The sequence below is a fragment of the Sus scrofa genome, chromosome 1 (assembly GCF_054392235.1).
Source record: "Sus scrofa isolate SSC_HxYL_T2T_F1_AM1 chromosome 1, Sscrofa_HxYL_maternal_Yorkshire_Landrace_v2.0, whole genome shotgun sequence".
In the NCBI taxonomy this organism is placed as follows: domain Eukaryota; kingdom Metazoa; phylum Chordata; class Mammalia; order Artiodactyla; family Suidae; genus Sus; species Sus scrofa.
In genome coordinates, this window is record NC_139383.1 from 2,694,624 (window position 1) to 2,717,255 (window position 22,632).

The 22,632-nt window shown below is 47.8% G+C and overlaps 1 protein-coding gene across 1 annotated transcript in view; it reads left to right on the forward strand.

The window, feature by feature from the left end:
* LOC102157949 (uncharacterized) overlaps positions 1-22,632 on the forward strand; it is an 81,415-nt gene that overhangs the window by 45,408 nt on the left and 13,375 nt on the right. The window contains exons 4-5 of the mRNA XM_085021953.1: positions 17,031-17,114; positions 19,553-19,662. Coding sequence (XP_084878079.1) covers positions 17,031-17,114; positions 19,553-19,662 — 194 coding nt within the window. The remainder of the gene's footprint in view (positions 1-17,030; positions 17,115-19,552; positions 19,663-22,632) is intronic.

A 22,632-nucleotide genomic window follows, 5' to 3' on the forward strand; every position in this document is an offset into this window, starting at 1 on the left:
GCAGATTATCCACGGCCTCACTTAGTAACGGCCTCCTTGTTTATTCCTTGCAGATGTCCACAGAGGCTGAGATTTTGCTTAAACGCACAGACATGATTTGGTGATTAAATAAAGGCTTGTCTTCCATTATACCGGAAAAGTAGTTTTGTCCCCAGATGAAACAATCTTTGTGGTTTAACTGCAATTAGAAATCACGGTTCTGGAGTTCCCGTCGTGGCGCAGTGGTTAACGAATCCGACTGGGAACCATGAGGTTGCGCGTTCGGTCCCTGCCCTTGCTCAGTGGGTTAACGATCCGGCGTTGCCGTGAGCCGTGGTGTAGGTTGCAGACGCGGCTCGGATCCCGAGTTGCTGTGGCTCTGGCGTAGGCCGGTGGCTACAGCTCCGATTCAACCCCTAGCCTGGGAACCTCCATATGCCGCGGGAGCGGCCCAAGAAATAGCAACAACAACAAGACAAAAAAAAAAAAAAAAAAGAAATCACGGTTCTTAAAAATGCAGATCCTCCAATATAGGCATTTCTTGGAAGCCGATAAGATGTCTGGGTTAGAAGAGGTGGGGTGGCCAGAAAGTCCTTTCAGAGATCAATGGCACTAAACACTATTAAAGTGTGTAATGGGCTGATTCCCTTTTTCAGAAAAATGTGACGTAATCAATGCTAAACCAGGAATTCAGAAATAGATTTAAAATTAATCTAAATTAAACATTGAACCCTCAACTATCTGAAGCCCTGAGAAGATACAGGAAGACGATCAGCTGAGAGGCATGGCCTTTCTTCTTGAGGTTCTTGCAGTCGAGGCCAGTATTTTCTGCAAAGGGCTAGATGGCAGCCATGGACTTTGCAGGACACGTTCATTTCTGTGGCGTGGTGGTTCTTCCTTTGCCTTTCTCTCTTCCCTCCCTCCCACTCTCTCTCTCTTTCAACAACCCTTTAAAACTATAAAAACCAGAGTTCCCACTGTGGCTCAGTGGTAACGAACCTGACTGCTAGCCATGAGGACGCGGGTTTGATCCCTGCCCTCGCTCAGTGGGTTAAGGGCCCAGTGTAGCCGGGAGCTGTGGTGTAGGTTGAAGACCTGGCTCAGGTCTGGCATTGCTGTGGCTGTGTCGTAGGCCAGCAGCTGCAGCTCTGATTCAACCCCTAGCCTGGGAACTTCCAAATGCTGCAGGGGTCACCCTAAAAAAATGCCCTAAAAAAGAAAAAAAAAAGGGTAAAACCCACATACTTGGCTAGTGTTGGCACTCTTCTGATTTAGGAAGTTAGTGATTCTCCTCTCATGAACTTAAATGATAGAAAAAAAACGAATGGAAATATGCCATGTACCTTTGGAATCCGTTTAAGTACCAAAGCCCCTTCTCTGTGATCTTTCTTCCTTCTGTTTAAACGGCAGGCTTTATTGTGTTTATCTTAAGAGCCCAAACCAGTGCCTGCCACGGTAGGTTCTCAGAAAACGCTTGCCCTCTAATAGCATTTCTTATTTTCATCTAATCCTGCAGTATTGAAAGGGCGACGCCAATTCTGAGAGGTGGGTTTTATATGATCAGCTTAACAGAAATGCTTCCTTGGGTCACCCCGCCCTGAGCCCACCAGCTTTCTGTTGAATTTAGAGTGGCATCAACAGATAGAACCCATCAAAGCTATTAACTCTATGACCATGCCGTGTGTAGAATGCAGACACAGTATTAAAGAATGAAAACAATGCAATGGTTTAAGAGAAATTCCTGGCTGCTGACTTTTTTTTTTGTTTGTTTTTTTGTTTTTGTCTTTTTATGGCTGTACCTGCAACCTATGGGCGTTCCATCACGGCCACAGCAACACCAGATTCGAGCTGCATCGGGGACCTACGCCTCAGCTCAGCCTCAGCTCACAGCAAGGTCGGATCTTTAACCTGCTGAGTGAGGCCAGGGATTGAACCTGCATCCTCATGGATACTAATCAGCTCTTAACCCACGGAGCCACAATGAAACTCCCCCATGCACAGTTTTTTTTTTTTTTTTTTTTTTTTTTGTCTTTTTGCCACTTCTGGGGCTGCTCCTGCGGCATATGGAGGTTCCCAGGCTAGGGGTCGAATCGGAGCTGTAGCCGCCAGCCTACGCCAGAGCCACAGCAACGCGGGATCCGAGCCGCGTCTGCAACCTACACCACGGCTCACGGCAACACCGGATTGTTAACCCACTGAGCAAGGGCAGGGATCGAACCTGCAACCTCATGGTTCCTAGTCGGATTCTTTAACCACTGCGCCACGACGGGAACTCCCTGGCTGCTGACTTTTAAAATGTGTCTGCGTCCATTTTGTGTTTTGTTGGGTAGCCCTAATTATAGTGTCCTTGGGGGCAAACCCAGGACTCTTTCTTCCTCATATTTCTTTCCTGCTGCTTTTTCCTTCATTCCTGCCCCCTCCCCTGGAAGTGACGAGGTGCTCACTCCTCCGCACACAGTGGGGGCTTAATAAATGCTGCAGACCACCCCCCCCCCGTGCGTGCCTTCTAGACTGTCTTCAAGATTGTCCTGTCCCCTTTCCATTCTCTCTCTCTCTCTCTTTTTTTTTGCAAAATGCTGCCACCACGTTTCCATTTCTTTTAAGTGTGTGTTTCTCAATCTGTCAATTGCAAACTGTATGAACAGTTTAAAATTGCAGTAAATAAATTTCTTTTCTGTTCCTCCCCTTCTTTTTCAAAATATTGGCACTACTCCATAAGGCAGTATGAGCAAGGGGGTTGCAAAGTTTGATGACCGTGGACTAGCACGGAGTCTGTAATCCTCAATCTCTTCTATCACTAAAAGAAGAGGAAGAGGGCAAAATGCATCACGTTCTTACTAAGTGACTTCTTACATGTGTGATGTTCATTCGTCTCCTGGTTTGAGGAAGAAAGAGAAGCAGGTCTTGTGGGGTTCAGAAGCATTTTGTTATGGTATCTGATACTGCTGAGAACACTTTTAAATCTTGGGGTCTAAGCGTCTGGGTGAATCTGGCTTTGGTCTGCTTCCCGCCTTCCGAGTCTTGGTGGACAAGCATCGCATGGAAGCTTTTTGCTGGCAAGTGGCACGGACCTAAGGTTGGAGGGGTGTGTGGTTGTGGGACTCTGGCTTCCCCCAGGCCCCAGCCCTTGGAGCAGGGACATTTCTGGAATCCTTTTTAGGAGCTAAAAGCTTTGTGAGCTGGGCTGGCGCGGCTCACAGGCAGGGAGCTGGCTCTCCCCCCAGCTCAGCATGGGGTGTCAGGGAGATGATAAAGGGGACATCCTGGCCGCTGCCTCCCACACCTGCGGCTCCTGGTTCCCTGCTGTAATTTTATGGGCCGTGAGGAGGCAGGTTTGACGCCACGGAACACAGTCTCTGCCAACAGCTGCAGACGAGTCAGCTCCCCAGACAGTAAAATGTAAAGACGGGGGAGGGAGAGGCAACCTTTGAAGTTTACAAAAAAGCATGACTTTGACCACTTCCTTTTTCCTTTTTAAATTGGTGTCCCAGGTTTGTCGGGAGCAACTATCTGCTCACTTTACAAGGAAGGACCCACTTCCTCCCAGCACGTAGGGCTACGTGGGTCTCAGCATTTTGATGTCAGAGGGGCAACATCTGCAAGCAGCCGATGACGCGTGTGGTACTGTGACCCGAGGTGTATATTAAAGGATGATGCGAACGAGCCCTGAAATGCACCCCCGCCAGCATACAGAGGGCTCTCTGGACTCAAGTTTAAGGGTAGAGGGACGAGCCATGCCCAAGCCCCCTCCTCTTTCCCTTATGTCCCCTCGGCATTGGGTTTTCTTGCTTCTGTTCTTCAAGGAATGCTGCTAAGAAAGTGAGCTGAAACTATGGCGCTGCGGGGTCCTTTTATTTTCATAGTTTTAGTCTCCATCAGTGCTTTTCCTTTCCATGTTGCCTTCAGCAGTTTTCACCTTTTGTTTAAAAGAGGAGTCCAGGATTTTAGTTGCTCGGTCACTTTTATACGTTTGGCATAAAGAGTCCCGGGGTGTGTGTGTGTGTGTCTGTATGTCTGTGTGTCTGTGTGTGTCCGAGTCCCACTGTGCTGATTTTCAGGCGGCCCTGCTGGATTCTGGGGTTTGAGTCTCCGAGGTGAACCCTGCGCGTGGGACACGCATGAAGGATTCCTGTCCAGTTACATACCATACCTCGTATCTGACAGCTTTGTGAGTTCCAGGTGGAACTGTGTTCATTGGACCATGGATCTTATCTTCCTTTTTAATGAAATGTCGGCAAAGTGGATCAAATCTAGCATCTTTGCTATTCAGTTAAAACAAGAATTAGAATCAGGGGGAGTTCCCATTGTGGCTCAGGGGCAACAAACCCGATTAGAATCCATGAGGATGCGGGTTGGATCCCTGGCCTCGCTCAGTGGATTAAGGATCTGGCATTGCCATGAGCTGTAGTGTAGGTTGCAGATGTGGCTCAGATCCTGTGTTGCTGGGGCTGTGGTGTAGGCTGGCCGCTGCAGCTCCAATTGGACCCCTAGCCTGGGAACCTCCATATGCTGCGAGTGTGGCCCTAGAAAGACAAATAATAAGAATTAGGATCATTACAAAAGGCTGTTTCCAGGCCAGCATGATATTTCGAGAGAACAAAGAATCTCACAATTTTCTTACCTTTTCCTCAAAACCTTTTGGGGGCATAAATACTTGCCCCCTTTCTAGTGGGGTGGAAATTGACCTAGATGCCAAGCTGCCACGCATGCTCACAATTCCAAAACCTAGGACGTTGGTTTCTCAGCACGTAGTTTTAAGACTTCAAACCAATCCACTAACTTCCTGGGACTCGGTTCCCACCTTTGGAAAAATAAGGCGAGTGGCCTTGATCTCTTCTGTCCAGCACTGTAGCCACGGGTCACGTGCGACTGTGTACATTTAAATTAACGTTAACAACCTAGTCCCACGCTTGAACCAGCCACATCTCAGTGCTCAACAGCCCGAGTGGCCAGTGGCTGCTACTTGGGACAGTGTGTGGAGAGGGAGAAGTTTCTGCTGGACCGCTCGGGCGGGGAGAGTGTGTGTCACACTTCACAGCACGCAGAGCGCCAGCTGCTGGGTTCAGTCACCTCTTGCTTCCTCTCCCCTTGCTGTTGGATCATAATCATGTTATATTTATCATGACAGTTCTGCAAAGAGCCACTGATCCATCATGTTCGTGGGGAGCCAGGAACTGTGCCCCAGGCTGGGGACCCCATGGCAAAAGACATCCTGCTGGTGTGCCTGGTGCCTGGTGGCTGCAGGGGACCAGCCAACAAGCAATTTTCCCATTTGGAAGTGACTCTACCGCGGTGCAGAGCATGCTGGGCATTTTGCCAGGGTGGCTTCTGAGGGCAGGCTAAGGCTGGAGGAGGATTTAGCCTTAAGGCCTGAGAAGCATTCAGCGCTGGCAGAAATTGTTACATAAGAGGAGAAAGAGGGGATGAAAGTTCAGAAGTGGAGTTGCTACGAAAGAAGCAGCAGCAGCAGAAGAGGAGTTTCTGAGTTAAGAAACATGCTGTATCTTAAAGATTTGGAGTGTCCGCTGTGGTTAGGAATGGACACCAGAGGCTCGGGTCTCTGGGGCCAGGAGCAGCGGGTTAAAGGATCTGGTGTTGCCGCAGCTGCAGCACAGGTTTCAGCTGTGGCTCAGATTCAGTCCCTGGCCTGGGAATTTCCATATGGCCCGGCTGTGGCCATTAAAAAAAATTTTTTTTTTTGAATGCCGAAATTGTCTTCTCAACAATACGAGAGCACTCAGCTTCACACTTTGGCCAACACGGATGAGTTTCGATCAAAAAAAAAAAAAAATTTTTTTTTTTTTACTCATATTGCAAATAGAAAATGATTAGTTCTGCATTTCCTTTCTTATTAGTGAGAGAGAACACACTTCCATTATTTCATTGACACGCTTTTCATAGGTCACTTTCAGTATCAGCCGTTTTGGGGGTGTGTGTGCACACAGGCGTGTATGATAGTCTGATTTCTTTTTGATTTGCACCATCCCTTCATGAGAATATTAACCTTGCGCCTGCCATAGAGTTGCAAAAATGATGTTTGTCATTTACCTTTTAATGCTTATATATCTTAAATTTATGGAAGTAATGGATAGTTTTAATTCTTAAGTCATTTAAATGTTTCAGTTTTTCCTTTATGCTGTTTTATCGTCTCGAGGCAAATATCATGTAAAGATTGATCTCAGAGTTCCCTCTGTGGTACAGTGGGTTAAGAATCCGACTGCAGTGGCTCGGGTGGCTGCAGAGGCATGGGTGTGATCCCTGGCTTGGTGAGGTGGTTTGAAAGAGCTGGTGTTGCCACAGCTGTGGCGTAGGTCAGTCCCTGGCCCTTCCACATGCCTTGAGTGTGGCTGCTAAAAAAAAAAAGTAGGTTTAGGGAGTTGCCGTCAGGTCTCAGTGGAAACTAATCTGACTAGCATCCATGAGGACGCAGGCTCAATCCCTGGCCTTGCTCAGCGGGCTAAAGATCTGGCCTTGCCTCGAGCTGTGGTGTAAGTTTAAGATGCGGCTCAGATCCCGAGTTGCTGTGGCTGTGGTGTAGGCCGGCGGCCACAGCTCCGATGAGCCCCCTAGCCTGGGAACCTCCATATACAGCAGGAGTGGCCCTAAAAAGACAAAAGACAAAAAAAAAAAAAGTGGGTTTGTTCTTGACTCATTTAATATAAGCATGTTTAAAGCTAAATACACAATCATAGGTTCGTTCAACAACTTTGATGGGGCCAAGCCTTTTCCTTGGAGTCGGGTCTCCGATTAGTTTCCTGGGGTTTTTCTTGCATCACCAACAACTTGGATGCATTGTCTGCATTTTCGATCGAGGGTTATATGATTACTTACACACTCCTGTCCCCCAACCTGAGCACAGAATCCTTTTCAGACTCGTGTCTTCTCACCTGACCGCATTTGTTGGTGGTCTTTTAGTTGACTTACCTTAATCGAGCCTTCCCAAAGCAGTTAGCACGGTAGGTTTGTGTGCTTAGAATAACTCCCTCTCACAGTCCTGTTTTTCCAGATTGTGTAAGTAGTTAATTAAGTTATAAAACTCTGGCTATGCCTACACTTGGCTTCTGCAGGGAGCAAACACAGAGGACCTCTGACGACCATCACCCGATGGTGGGTAGAGCCACGGTCACACACGGATGGAGGTCCTGCCATTCAGCTCAGCCTGGCCAGTGCCCGTTGGTACATTTCAAAGGGCATCCCAGGCTAACGTGGTTGGGGGCTCAGTGGGGTTCCAGGGACATTCGGGGTGCTCATGAAGTGGGGGCGGCACAGGGTGGCTGTGGGGGAACCAGCGGCCGTCAGCTGTGAGCACTGGGAGTTCCTGTCCTCAAGCCCCTCCTCCGACCTGTGCCCCCTGGGTGTAATGCTAAGTCCTCATGAGGTCAGTGTGACAGCACCGAGGGACTGTCACACAAGCCAGAGACGGGGACGACGGTTCCGGTCCCTCCCTCCCTCTCCTCCTTCCCCCCCTCCTGCCCCGCCCCTGATCCTCCTCCACCCCCAACCCCAGACTCCCCGCATCAATGAGGCTGTCAGCCCAGACTCCCCGCATCAACGAGGCCCAAGCCTTCTCTCCAACTCCCCATCCCAGCTGGACCTGGCCTTTGTCATCTGTTACCTGGATCAATGGCCTCCACTCTTGACCTCATTGCATCAATTTTCATCAGGATGGTGATTTCAGAACAGACCTGGGATTACGTCAGCCTCCCCTTCAAAACACTTCATGGGGCTGCTCTTAAAATCAAGATGAAAACCCCTGATCTTGATGGACACCACGGCCTCAGCCCCTCTCACTGGCCTTCGGGTCCTGAAGTGGCTGGAGCACCTGCTCACGGGGAGCCTGGTACCTGCTCCCCCCTGCCCCCCTCCTCCACCGCCCCCTCCTCCTGCCTGCCGCCCAGTCCTCCTGCTATTCTAGGTCCCCAGGCCTGGGGTCCACCCCCAGGAGCGCTCACCCAGCTGCAGCTGCAGGCGCGTTTCTGTGGCTCTTGGGTTAACAGCATCTGTGTCCCCTGAGGACCTCTGGGCTCCTGGGGACCGGCTTCTGGCCCCTCGTTGCTCGGCAGGGGCCTGCACGGCCGGCGTGGGGCATGGGTCTGAGCAAACGCGCGTCATGCAGTGTTGATGGGTGTGGACAGTACGTGTCATCGAACCTGCTGCCTGGTGTGTAAATGCCCTTTTTCTTAGGACCTCCTTTGACTCTGTCCTCGTAGTTAATCACCTGGGGTCGTGTTACCTGTTAAATGAAATATTTCAGCTTTGGGCCAACTGCATTCAACTGCATTTGGTGTGGGAGGGAGCCGAAAAGGCGTCCACCTTTCAAATGATTTCTACCTCTTCAGAAGTCAGAGCATCTGAGAAGGTGTCCTCCTCGAAGATAAGGAGACAGCAACTTTCCTACAGAGAAGTTGCAGGAGGAACCCTCCGCTGGTCTGAGTCAGCTGCTCGCCATAAACCTTCATCCCAGGTCACACACTGTCACCGTTGCAGAGGATACCAAATTGCAGCTTATTTTTAATGATATTAGACTTTTTTCTCCCCCGCGGAGAGCGCGGGAAGGCGGGGCTCCCTTTGATCCGGGCGTAGGTATGTTAATGCTAGAACAACAGGAAGCCCGGCGGGACTGCCTCCCCACCCCATTTATCTGCTCGGCTTGATTAAGGAAACCAACTTGAAAGGGCCCAGGCTCTGGGCATATTTACATCAGCTGTATCCCTTAGAAGGAACCAAAAAATAAGGGGGAAAAGTTGAAGGGATTCACGGACTCATTGGAGTCAACAGTTAGTGTGAGACTTGGGACGTCTAGCTTGTTTTGCAGGGTCTGCAAACCCTTCTGCAAAGGGCCTGGGTGGGGTGGGGGTGGGGCAAGTCTCCCTCGGTTTTGGGGGAGCCTGGGGCCCGGGAGCGGGGTCCTCACTGAACCGCAGCCCCCCTCCCGCCCTCCCGCCCCCCTTCCGCTCGCAGCAGACCCGCCCTCCCCAAGGGACCCCGGCGTCCTGCTCCCGGTCCGCCAGCCGCTTGCTGGGCACAGTCGGACCCTTTTCTGCCGCCCGCGTCCGCCCAGGGCGCCCCCACCCTCGGACTTTGGCATTTGCATTCCGGGATTTAAGGGTTTTCCCAGCACTTACTCCTCGTTTTTCTTCCTCACCTGTTCAAAGCCTTCCCTTCAAAGAGCACCCGAAGCCCCGCTCTCTCCTGGCTCCCGCCTTCCCTTTCTCCCCGCTGCCCAGCTGCCCACCTAGACCTTTGCCGCGCATCCTCGGGCATCCTGCTCTCTGCTGCTGGCAAACGCCCACAGGGCAGACACCTACTTCCTTTCGCATCTCCTCTCGATTCGGCAGGTTCATGAAACAGGTAACACGCAGAATCAGTCGCTGCTCCCTGGCGCATCACAGGCAGGACTTTGCTGCGTTGCATGGCCTGCTGGCGCAGGGAGATCTGGTCCCCTGCCACTGTGGCTGCCCCTTTGGGTAAGAGCTCGCTCCCTGCACACAGAAGCCTAATCCTGAACCGGACACCTGGGGGTCAGCGGTCTCTAAAACAGGCTGCTTCAAAGACACCCATTTAGGGGAAGCAGAAGAATTCTAGCCATATTTTTTTTCCTAAAAATAAAAAAGGAATTAAATGTAACTCATTTAATAGACAGGCCAAGCCCAAATTCACTGTCCCATGTGTAAGCAGGTCACACAGCACCAGGGCTAGGCCAGGAATTGCGGAGGCCTGGAGTTTATACGGTTTGGGGGACAAAAGTGGGATTTGGGGAATTTGTCAAGCAAAAGGAATTTCTGCTGTAAGTGAAATACCCCAAGGCCACACAGGGCCGCAGACGGGTCCGTCTGAGTGGGCACAACTATTGGAGTTCTCACCACATCAAAATGCTTTAATGCAGGTCGATGAACAGCCACTGCCCCTGAGAAATCTTTCCTATGTCCCCAGTCCAGGCCAGAATCCAGCAGCTGAACCCCAGGGACAGCCAGCTTCTGGTTGGGCTGTTAGGGTCTGGGCAATACTGTTTTTTAAACATTCTGCATGTCACCCACAGGTGTATGCAATAAAGATACATTCTCAAGGGTAAATAATTTAAGAAAGATGAAACACCAGTGAAAATGCAATAACTGATGTGGCAACAGCTTTGGCAGGAATTAGAGATAGTGATTCTGGGGCAAGGTCATCAGTTTGGCATCAGCTGTGCGGTAAATGCACTGCAGCGTTCTGAGGTAAACTCGGGCAAATTGAATGGCACCCAGAAATGGGCACAGATATGCGGGATATTGTTAACATGGGTAACTTAAAAGAAAGCACAAGGCATGTCAGGCTTGTTATGATGGCGTGTGTCCAGACATGGGCCCTGGCCGTGGCCCTCTGGCACCTGACAGGTTCCTGGGCCCTTCCTGCAACACGTGGAAGAGTCTTCCAGGTCTGATAAATTACACACCTTCTTCTGTGCAGAGCAAGGGTTCCCTGTGTGCTGACCTTATCCGTCGTAACAAATGACTGCTGGATTGTTACCCTGCAGAGAATGAAAAAGAAAAACGAATCCAGATCCTTTAAGGTAAAGCTCTCACATTTCACCTTTTTTTTTTTTTGTCTGTTTAGGGACACGCCTGTGGCACATGGAGGTTCCCAGGCTAGGGGTTGAATCAGAGATGCAGCTGCGACCTACACCACAGCCACAGCAACACTGGATCCTCAACCCCCTGAGCGAGGGCAGGGATCGAACCCTCATCCTCATGGATACTAGTCGGGTTCGTTACCACTGAGCCACAATGGAAACTCCTCACTTCATTGTTTTTAACCAGGGCTCACGTTTGTGGTGCACATTCGACAAGTTTTGACAAATGTGTGACGTCACGTACCTACGGCTCCAGCATCACGCAGAGTATTTTCACTGCCCCTGCCCTCTGTGCTCTGTCTCTTCATTCCTCCCACCCCTCAGCGCCTGGCAGGCAAGGATCATTTTACTGTTTCTGTTGCTTTTTCTTTTCCTGAATGTCGTGGACATTCACACAGGGTGTAGCCTTTTCAGATTGGCCTCTCTCGCGTAGTAACACGTGTTGAGGTTTCCTCCCTGTCTTGTCAAGGCTCGTTTCTTTTCAGCACTGAATCATAGTCCATCATTTGGATGGACCACCGTTTATTCATCCAGCACCTGCTGAAAGGCATCTTGGTTGCGTCCGAGTTTGGGTAATTGTGAATAAAGCTGCTAGAAACATTTGTGTGCAGGTCTTTGTGTGGACACAAGTTCTCAGTTCTTTCAGGTAAATACCAAGGAGCATGATTGCTGAGTCATAGGGTAAGAACATGCTTTGGGAGCTCCCGTCGTGGCGCAGCTGAAACGAACCCGACTAGTATCCATGAGGATGTGGGTTCCATCCCTGGCCTCGCTCAGTGGGTCAAGAATCCAGCGTTGCCGTGGGCTGTGCTGTAGGGCGCTGACGTGGCTCGTACCCAGTGTTGCTGTGGCTGTGGTGTAGGCTGGCAGCTGTAGCTCGGATTGGACCCCTAGCCTGGGAACTTCCATATACCGCAGGTGCCGCCCTAAAAAGCCAAAAAAGAAAAAAACAAAGGCATTGTCAAACCACGGTCCCCTAGACTTTCTCCTATGTTCTTCTAAGTCTTGTAGTTTTGCCTTTCACATTGCGGTCTATGGTCCATTTTGAGTTGATTTTTTGTGAAACGTTTGAGGCCCAAATCTACATGTTCTTACTCTTTTTTGGCCGCTCTGAGGCATGCGGAGTTCCCTAGCCAGGGATCAGATCTGAGTCACAGTCAAGACCTAAGCGGCAGCTACGCTGGGATGGAACCTGTGTCCCAGCGCTCCCACAATGCCGCTGATTCTGTTGTGCCACAGCAGGAACTCCTAAATCTACTTTTTTTTCTTCCTTTTTTTTTTTTTTTTTTTTTTTTTTTACACAAAGATGTTCCGTTTTCCAGCAAGATTTCTTGAAAAGACTGTTCTTTCTCTACGGAACAGCCTTCACTCCTTTGTCAAAGATCAGTTGCCTGTATTTGTGTGGGTTTTACGTGCTGGCTCTTTAGTCTGGTTCATTGATTTATGCATGTCTTTTACAGTGAGTACTGCCTTAACTTTGGTAGGTTCACAGTAAATCTTGAACTTGGATAGTGTCAGGCTTCTGACTTTTTCTTCTTCACTACTGCGTAGGCTACCGGATTCTTTTGCCTTTTCATAGAAAGTATAAAATCTGTTGGCAATCACAAAATGGATTGGGCTCCTACTGAATCTATAGATCAATTTGGGAAGAAATGATGTCTTAATGTATTGAATCTTCTTATCCATAAATGTGAAATATTTCTCCATTTATTTAAACCTCCTTTGATTACTTTTATCAGTTTTGTAGTTTCCTTCATATAGATCTTGTACATGGTTTGTTAGATTTATCTCTAAGTACTTTCTTCGGTGCTAATGTAAATGGGATTGTGGGAGTTCCCGTCGTGGCGCAGCGGTTAATGAATCGGATTAGGAACCATGAGGTTGTGGGTTCAGTCCCTGGCCTTGCTCAGTGGGTTAAGGATCCGGCGTTGCCAAGTGAGCTGTGGTGTAGGTTGCAGACGGGGCTCGGATCCCACGTTGCTGTGGCTCTGGCGTAGGCCGGCAGCTAACAGCTCCGATTCGACCCCTAGCCCGGGAACCTCCATATGCTGCAAGAGCAGCCAAAGAAATGGCAAAAAGACGACAAAATAAATAAATAAATAAACGGGATTGTGTTTTTGACTTTAAATTTCAATTGTTCACTGCTGATATATCAGAAAGTGGTTGAATTTTTATATTAAATTTGTATCCTCTAACTGTGGTATAATTACCTAGTTCAAGGCATTTTTGGTCAATTCTTGGGATTTTTTTATACAGACAGGCTATCTGAACAAAGAATTAATACGTCTTCTTTCTCCGTCTATGTGTTTTTTTTTTCTCTTAATGCATCAGCTAGAATTTCCAGTACAGTGCTGGGGAAATACTTTCCTTGCTCCCATTCTTTGGGGAAAAACGTCTAGTTTCTCACCATTAAGTACAAAGTTGGCTGTAGATTTTTGATGTTCTTTATTGCTGAGGAAGTTCCCTTTTAGTCTTAGTTTGCTGAGTGTTTTTATTATGATGAGTATTAGATTTTTTCAAATGATTTTTTTTTTTTTGCATCTATCTCATCTATTGATGTGATGGATTGCATTAATTGATTTTTTGAATGTTGAGCCAGACTTGCACACCTGAGATAAATCACACTCAGTCACGGGTGTAAAATTTTTAAATATATTGTTGGATTTGATTCGTTACTCTTTTCCTGAGAAAAGTCCCTCCTTTTTGCCTGCATTTGTCAGTTTTCTCCAATTTGATTTGTGGAAAAAGCAATCCCTCCGCTATTGAATTGCTTTTGCACCTTTGTCAGTTTCAGAATTTGATTCGTTAGCCTGTTTCGTCCACCTTTTTTCCTAACCCCCTACCTATAGCATGTCAATCACAGAATGGTAACTGTAGCTGTAGAGTAAGCCCTGACATTGGGAAGAAGGATTCCAATCCCTCCTACTTTATTCTTCTTTCAGGTTTTGGGGGACTGTTCTAGGGTCTTTCCCTTCCCATATACACTTTAGAGTAAGTTTGTGTAAGTTTGCAAAATGTTTGCTGGACTTTTGGGAGAGATCCCATTAAACCTTGTGGATAATTGATTTCTCCAAGGGTAAGTCTCTCCAACTATTTAGGTTTTCTTTGGTTTCTTGTAATCAGCATTTGGTTGGCTTCTATTTTATATACTTTCCTGTGTAGAAAATCTCGAGCAATCTACCAAAAAGCCTCCCACAGCTAATAAAGGATTTCTTACTTAGACAACCATATATCATTTACGGCACAGTTTTATTTCTTCCCTAAAGATTTGAAGGGCTTTTTATTTTTCCTCCTGTTACACTAGAACATCCAATATCATGTTGAAGAAGGGGAGGGGGTGCAGGCATCCCTGCCTCACTTCCAGTCTTAAAGGAAAAGAAAGGAAAGGAAAATTTTCCTTAAAGGAAAATTCTTCAGCTGTTAAATGTGATACTAGCTGTGGACTTTCTATAGATGCTCTTTATTAGGTTGAGAAGGTTGCTCTGTATTCCTAGTGTGTTGAGAGACTTTATATCACTGGGGATAGAATTTATGCAAATGGTTTGTCTCTATCAATTGATTTCTTAGCCTGTTGATATGGTGATTTACATTGATTTTTGAACCAGCTTTGAATATCTAGAAATTCTACTTAGTCATGGTGTATTAATCTTTTTATACATGGCCAGATTGGATTTGCTAATATTTTGTTGAGAATTTTTGAGTCTGTGTTCATGAGAGAGATTTTTCAGTACTTGCTCTGTACTCTTGGGGTTTTTTTGGGGGGTGGGGGTTGGAGGGAGGTTATATTTCTCTGCTTTCCCTGTTAGAGTAAGTAGCCTCACAAAATGAGTTGGCCAGCATTTTTCCTCACCTATTTTCTGTAAGAGGTTGTATAAAATTTCTATAAAATTTTGTGTTAGTTCTTACTTAAATGTTAGATAAAATTATCTTGTGAAACCATCTGGGTCTGGAGATTTCTAAATTTAATTTCTTTGTTGGGGATAAGACTGCTAAGGTTACTAAGCTTCTCTTTTTTCATCTTGGCTGAGTTTTGGTAGTTTGCAGGTTTTGAGAAATGGTCCATTTCATCTAAGTTGTCAAATGTATGAGTATAAATTTTACAGTGTCCTCTCTACTATCATTTTGATGTCTGAAGAATCTGTGATGATATTCCCTGTTTAATTCTTGATTGGTGAGTTGTCTTTATTTTTGTCAGTATTGCTAGAGGTTTATAGATTTTATTGAGATTTTTCAAAGAGCTGCTTTTTGTTTCACTGTTTTATTCTGTTGTTTCCTATTTTCAGCTTTTTTGAATTACACTATTATCTTTATTATTGCCTTTCTTCTGCTTGCTTTGGGTTTATTTTGCTTTTCTTTTTCTAGTTTTGTGAGGTAAGAACTTAGAAAATTGTTTTGAGTTTTTCCTTTTTATGTATGCATTTAGTGTTATAAATTTCCCTCTTAGTACTGCTTTAGCTGCATCCTACAAAGTTTGATATGTTGTGCTTACACTCATTCAACTTAATTAATTAATTTATTTTATTTTTATTTTTTATTTTTTTGTCTTTTTTGGTATTTCTTGGGCTGCTCCCATGGCATATGGAGGTTCCCAGGCTAAGGGTCGAATTGGAGCTGTAGCCACCAGCCTATGCCAGAGCCACAGCAACGTGGGATCCAAGTCGCGTCTGCAACCTATACCACAGCTCATGGCAACGCCGGATCCTTAACCCACTGAGCAAGGGCAGGGACCAAACCTGCAACCTCATGGTTCCTAGTCGGATTTGTTAACCACTGAGCCACAATGGGAACTCCTCAACTTAATTTATTTTAAAATTTCATTTTGGATTCTCTTTAACCTAACCCTAACCCTAACCCATGGATTATTTAGGAGTGTTGACTACTTTCCATGTTTGAAGATTTTCCTTTTGTCTTTCTGTCATCAATATGTAGCATAACTCCATCTGCCACTGGTTTTTAGTGTGACTCCATTATGATCAGAGAACAAACTATATAATTTCAGTTTTTTTTAATTTGATAAATTAAAAAATTTTTTTTCTGGGATTTGGTCTATCTTGGTGAATGTTCCATGGGTGCTTAAAAAGAGTGTGCATTCTGCTGTTGTTGGGTAATATGTCCTCTAAATGATGTTGGATGATGTTCAGTTCTATATTCTTGCTGGTTTCCATTCAGAGGTTCTATCAGTTGCTGACAGAGGGGTGGTAACGTCCCTAAGTACAAATGTGGATTTGTCTCTTTCTCCTTTAAATTCTTTCAGTGTTTTCTTTGTGTGTGTGTGTGCGTATACATACACATATTTATATGTATTTAGGATTGTTATATCTTGTTGCTGAATTTATTCTTTGCTTATTAGGTAATGTTTCTCTTTATCCCTAGTGACTTTCTTTGCCCTGAAGTCTACTTTATCTGACATAATACAGTCATTCCTTTTTCAATTTTGCATAATGTATCTTTTTTATCCTTTTACTTTCAAACTACTTATGTACTTAAGTTTGCAGTGAATTTTGTGAAGATGGCATACAGTTGGGTGGTGTGTTTCTATCCATTCTGTCTAATTGGTGTACTTAGACTCTTTGCATGTAGGATTATTATTGAAACTCAGGGTTTACATCTGCCATTATATTATTTGTTTCGTTTCTTCTCTATGTTTCTCTTCTCTTGCTTTCCTGTGGATTATTACCTCAGGATATTTTGGAATACTACTTTTATTTACTTATAATATTTTGATCATGTCATTCCTCATAGTTTTTTAGTGGTTCTTCTAAGTGTTGGGCCAGTTTGAGATGGAAGGGGTTGAGCAGGACCTGATAGACGGCCCTTGGTCCTGAGTCCTGGATCGGCATGAGAGCATCAAAAGTAGCAAGAGTTTCACTGCGCATGCCGTGTACCATGAAGTTTTCTTCACCTGAGTTCCTTGTGCCTGGGCTGGTGTTGACCCCACACTGACACGAGGCTGTGAAGAGCCTATGCCTGGTGCTCAGAATGCTTGTAAAAGCAGCAACGAGAGGAACCGAAACAAATAAGGAGGAAATCATCGATATTGTTACGCATCTGGTACCTTACATTCATGCTTAACCAGAAAATAAGAAACCAAATACAATGCTTACGTCTTTCATAAGACTCCAGGCTGTCACAATTCGTTAGGATAAGTCCCGGCACTATCAAACCGGAGAGCCTAAGTAATGAGGGGCAACAGGTGCACATCTTGAAACTGAGGATAAAAAGTGTCACTGAAATCTGGGTCTTGGCCACGCTGAGCTGCATGTGGAATCCGAGCCTTAAATTACAGGGGGCCCTGCTCATTCGCCAGGTACAAGACAGGGAGGCAGCTTTCCCACTTTGTCAATTGCGGTGGAAGTGGGAGCAGCTAAGCTCTGCTGACAATGTCCATAAATTGAGGCAATGAAGGATGTTTGTAAAAAGGTATCTCACATTTTCCTCCAAGGGCCTTCTTTCTCGGCTTACGGAATGGAGGGAAAAGCGTGAACATCGAGAAACAGCAGACAAGCGACCCCCAGGCCTAGCGAAGGTGAGCTGTGTGTGTGTGTGCGTGTGTGCGCCCTTCTCTCCGCTGGACCTGTTGGCATCTTTCTCTTCCTCTCCACTGGGCTCCACGTAGATTCAGCTGTTTCAGCCGAAGAGAAGGCTCATGTAGTTGGGGTTCCAAGTGTGATTTAGAAGAACCAATAGCAGAGAAGAAAAGAAAGCTCACAGACAAATGCTTTTCATTATCACGAGACTAGAAACTCGTGATTAGGTTACTGGCTGAGGGCTGAGCAAAGGTCCCCATCTCGTGTCCCACAGGAGTTGTCTTCACTGATTGGGAGCGCCAGCCTCGAAGCCAGATACATTGGCACAATTGTCGAGATCACGTCTGGATGACCTGAGCCGTATTCGAGCTTCTTTGGCATTTAATGAACAAAATTTCCTCCAAAGGCTTACAGTCCGAGATTAGGAAAGCTAGCACTGAACTCTGTTTAGCTGATTTACAGGCTGTCAGTTAAGGGGGCAGGCCCCCAAATTCTCCCAAACTCAGAAAAGTGTCAAAGACCCACACCTGCAATATGCCCTCATGCAAACTAGAAAGGCACACTGGTACGTCTCATCTGTCAAATGAGGGCATTTGACAGATGGTCTTCCTAGCGACTCACTCTGACTGTAAAATTCCACGAATGGACATATCTAGAAATCTAGGGACCAGATCACATCATCCCAAGGGGACAACTATACCGGAAACACACACTTACTAATGGCTCTGAAGCATTAAACGAAGCCTGTCCTATGGCTCATACAGTCTGGCTTTGAATCCGATTCTTTACGCAAAGAACCCAACTGTAAGTCAATGTTCTGAGGCTGTCAGAAAGACTGACCTGTCTCTCTCCCTAATTCCATCTCTCTTCCTGAGCCATCCTTGGCTAAGCGGTATTTCCCAGGTGTGCTGGACCCCAGCAGCTCCCTGGTGCACCTGTAGTTCCAGGCCTTTCCCCAAAACTCTGATGGCGTTGGTCTGTGTTAGGGCCCAGAAATCCATATTGCTATCAAGCTGCTTTGAGAGTTCCTGATTCTGATGATTAGACAAACACGGAAAATCTTGAATCAACGATCCTGCCGGCGACCACAGCTGCCCCTTCCCTCCGGGGACATGAAATCAAAGGATGACTCACGATCACGGCGGGCGACCCTTCCTGGAGCACCGACGGAACGAGTCCCAACAGAACGAGTCCGGGTTATCTGTGAAGTGTCCACACCAGGGACGCGGGGTTTGAGAACTCGACACTGTGCCGTGGTTTTCTTAGTCCTTCCGTTCCTCTGCCTTCCTGGTCCTGCTGCTTTCTCCTGGTTTCATTTCTCTTACCTCATATCCTCTCACTGGAGATTCGGTTGGGTTTTTTGGCGGGATTTTTTTGTTTTGTGTTTTCTTTTTTCTTTTTACAGCTGCACCTGCAGCATGTGGAATTTCCTGGGTTAGGGGTCAAATTGGAGCTGCAGCTGCCAGCTTACACTATAGGCACAGCAACACTGGATCTGAGCCACATATGTGACCTGCACCACAGCTCATGGCAAAGCCAGATCCTTAACTCATTGAGCGAGGCCAGGGATCGAACTCAGATCTTCACGGAGACTTATGGCAGGTTCTTAATCCATTTAGTCATGATGAAAACTCCTCAGTTGGGTTTTACGTTAGCTTTCCAGCTATTTCTACGGCTTTTCAAAATTATTTCATTCCTTTAAAAATGTGTTTCTGTGTGGCCCCGCCCGTGGCATGTGGAGGTTCCCCACCCGGGATCACACCTGAGCCGTAGTCGAGACGATGGTGGATCTTTAACTGCTAGGCCCCGAGGGGACACCTACGGTTTTTATAAAAATAATGCCTTCCCGTCTTCTGCATTTCAAGTGACATAATTTACATCATTATTTTTGGATTTTTAAAATATTGTCTCAATTCACCCTCTTGATACCACCCTTTATGATACTGTGCTAAATCATGTCCGTTTTTTTTTAACCAGTCTTAGCCTGGGGGTCTGGCTCTCCAACAGATGTCTTTGCCATCCAGCTGTGTTAGCGCTGTCTTGTCAACTAATCTTGTCAACTAATTTACACCGGAAGCACAAGGCAGATAAATTAAAGTATCTTTAGTTTACCTAGACTACTTCGACATGCATCCAAAAGCATAATAAGCATAAACTATGGAGAATAAGTGCCAGATTTTCTAGACACCAGGAGCAATACCTTGGAGTTCCTGCCATGGCGCAGTGGGTTAAGAACCTGACTGTGTTGGCTCAGGTTGCCGTGGAGGTGAGGGTTTGACCCCCGGCCTGGTGCAGTGGGTTAAAGGATCCAGCCTTGCCACAGCTGCTGTGGAGGTCTTAGCTGTGGCTCGGATTCAGTCCCTGGCCTGGGACCTTCCAGGTGCTGTGGGTGCGGCCATAAGAACGGACCAAATAACGAACGAACCATTTCTTTCAGAACACGATGACCCATAAATCAGCCGAGAGGGATTCTCGAAGTAAAACCTATCTCAGTCGCTTACATCGGATGTACTCCAGTGCCATTGCTAACATGGAGTTCTCCAGGAGGTAGGGCCCTTTCTAAATGTAATATGCCCCATGTAAATATGTCTTGCACGGTCACGGCCACGGTGTCTCACGGGTGTCTGTAAGAACTCTCCTCCTGCAGCCTGGCATCAGCACGCTTTCCCAGTCGGAGCAGCGTCATACAGTCTAGTCAATAACTAAGTGCCCAGCCTAGTGCAGATCGACAAAGGACAATAACGCAGCCCTGTCCGTTGAGGCTGTTGTCGGGACCGCAGGGGTAGAGGGGAGAGGGGAGGAAGGTTACATCACTGTTCCCTTGGGGCTGCAACATGTTAACGTGTCTTATTCATACAGACTTAAAATCAGCGTTGTCCCTACTAAGCATACATGTTCCTGAGCAATATGCCAAGTCACCTGCACACCAGGAGCACGAGCCTGTCACTAGGCAGGCAAGGCGCCCACACCAGGCACAGGGTGGGTGCAAGGCCTGCTCGTTGCACGGTGGTAGGTGTGGGAACCAGCTCTGCCCATGCGCCATTGCACGATGGTAGGTAAGGCATCAAACACAAACCGGATGCTGAAGAGACACACACGTGACAAGGGCCGATGGGAGACGTAGAGACTGAGGAGGGAGCTTCCAGATGCCGCGCCTGCTGGGGGAGCCCTAACCCAGGCACGGGCTGGTGCCCACACCTGGTGCATCCTCTGATGTTGCAGGAGGGGCTGGTCAGAAGGGCACTCAGGCTGGATGCTTCGCTGCCCGGGTCAGGGCGAGGTTAGTGTGGGGCACCTGCACATCTCGCCTGTGTAGGGAGGAGGCCCCAGGCTCCCGTCTCCCCAAGACTCTGCTCCTAAGGACAGAGCGTGCCAGGTGCATGAAGGCAGAACTTGGTCCAAGCCTTCACCTGAGTGGAAGGGCTTGAACTCGGATCACGGTCCCAAGCGCAGCAGTCTTCAGCTCCCCGGGGCAAGCAGAGTCTTGGGATGTGGGGTGCCTCGTGGTAGGACTTGGGGGGGATTTTGCTGCGGAACTGAGACGCTACTTCTTTTCTTTAAAGCCAGTGGAAGCAAGGCCACCTCAGAATCAGGGTGAATTAAGATGATGGCAGCTGGGAGTTCCCTGGTGGCTCAGCAGGTTAAAGACCCGGCATTGTTAATTCTGTGGCTTGGGTCACTGCTATGGCATGGGTTCCATCCCTGGCCTGGGAACTTCTGCATGCTGTGAGCACAACAACAACAACAACAACAACAACAACAACAAAAAGACAGCAGCCGACTGTCAAAATTTGGCCTTTTCTGGAGTTCCCCTTGTGACTCAGCAGGTTAAGAACCCTACCGGTAGCCATGAGGATGCGGGTTCCATCCCTGGCCTCATTCAGTGGCCTAAGGTCCCGGCATTGCTGTGAACTGTGGTATAGTTTGCAGACACAGCTCAGATCCTGCGTTGCTGTGGCTGTGGTGTAGGCCAGAGGCTGCAGCTCTGATTGGACCCCAAGTCTGGGAACTTCCATGTGCTACAGGTGCGGCCCTAAAAAGAAAAATAAAAGAAAAAAAAATTCGGCCTTTTCCAACCAAGAATTCCAAAGTTGCACCAGATCTGTTCACCTCTTCCTGGACATGTAACAGGGAGAAGGGTTGTTTCTGAGGACACCTCCCTGGGTCGGGGCTTAGTTCAAAGAGGAGGCGCTCTTGTCTTCTCCAGACATGAGCACCCCAAGCAGCTGCACCCCAAACCCCCTCGGAGATGTTTCCCAGGCAGCAATTTAACAGACGTCTGTCCAGCTGGAGGAAACTTGCAGATTCTTGGGCCAAGGAGTGACTTGCTGGTCATTTGCAGGGAAAAGCGTCTCCCTCTTTTAGTGGCCAATTCAGTCCCCTGCTATTAGCATTTGAATCAGGCAGCCTTGCTGTTTTGATCGAAAAGAGAAACCCAGCCTTTGTTGCTGCAATTTAGGGGTGTAAGTAATTTTCTGCCCTCCTTTAATCAGGTCGAATAGTTGGGGAAATGGCCACGTCTGGGAAAAGTGTGGTCTGGCCTCGGAAATGCAAAGACAGCTCCTGTCCCGAAACTGCCCCACATCAGCCCCTGGTCCCATGTGTGACAGCTCAGCCGGGGAGGTCAGTGGGCCCCCTGGCTGGCTGTCCCGTCCATCGGGACCTGGCTGAAAGTCTCCAAAATATTCTTTGTTTGGATGAAACCAGCCTAGACAGTGACGGGAACGCAGCAGGGAGTGATTGAAATGTGATGGCCAGGTCTTCTGCCCACGGGTCCGCTTCCTGCACCCACGGGAGGGCGTGGGGGCTGGATGGCAGGTCCGCAGGTGACACCAACACTCTGGAGGCTGAGGCCCCAGGTCCCGGGAGCACCTTGGAATATTGGCCATGTGTGCTTAGGAGGCACCTGGTCCCCATTTCAAGTGAATAGAAATTGCAGAAGCTTACATTTAAAAGACGCAAGACCAAGTTTTCAGAAATCCTCATTTGCCTCAGTGTTCCTTCATTCTTCTCCCGTCACCCCGTGTTGGGTGTGTGGAGATGTGAAGCTTTTGGATTCTGAGAACGCAGAGGACTAAGGAAAACCCATCTGGAGAAACATGTCTTTTCAAGGTTGACGAGGTTGTAGCCAACCTCAGAGCCAAGTTTAGCAGGTCCGCTGACTTCACCCTGACGTGGGCGGAGGCAGCCACCCTTGCAGGAAGCTCCTGGCAGCTCCGGGGCCACACGGAGGGCGACCCGTTTGAGGATATCCCCCAAGGTGCCTGGAAAATCCTAGAGGGGGCACGAGCCTGAGGCCCCTGCCCAGGGGAGGAGCCCTGGACCCCTGGACCCCTGGACCCCAGCCTAGGCGCCAGCTTGGGGAACATGCAGTGGTGGTGACTCTGAAGCCATACAGCCGCCCTGCTCTGTTTTGTGATTCGGAGACGGCTGCGGACCAGGCTCGGCAACGGGGAGAAACCGGACTTTGCCCTGGGCTTTCGGAGGGCATCTGTACACAGCAGCTGTGTTCCGTCC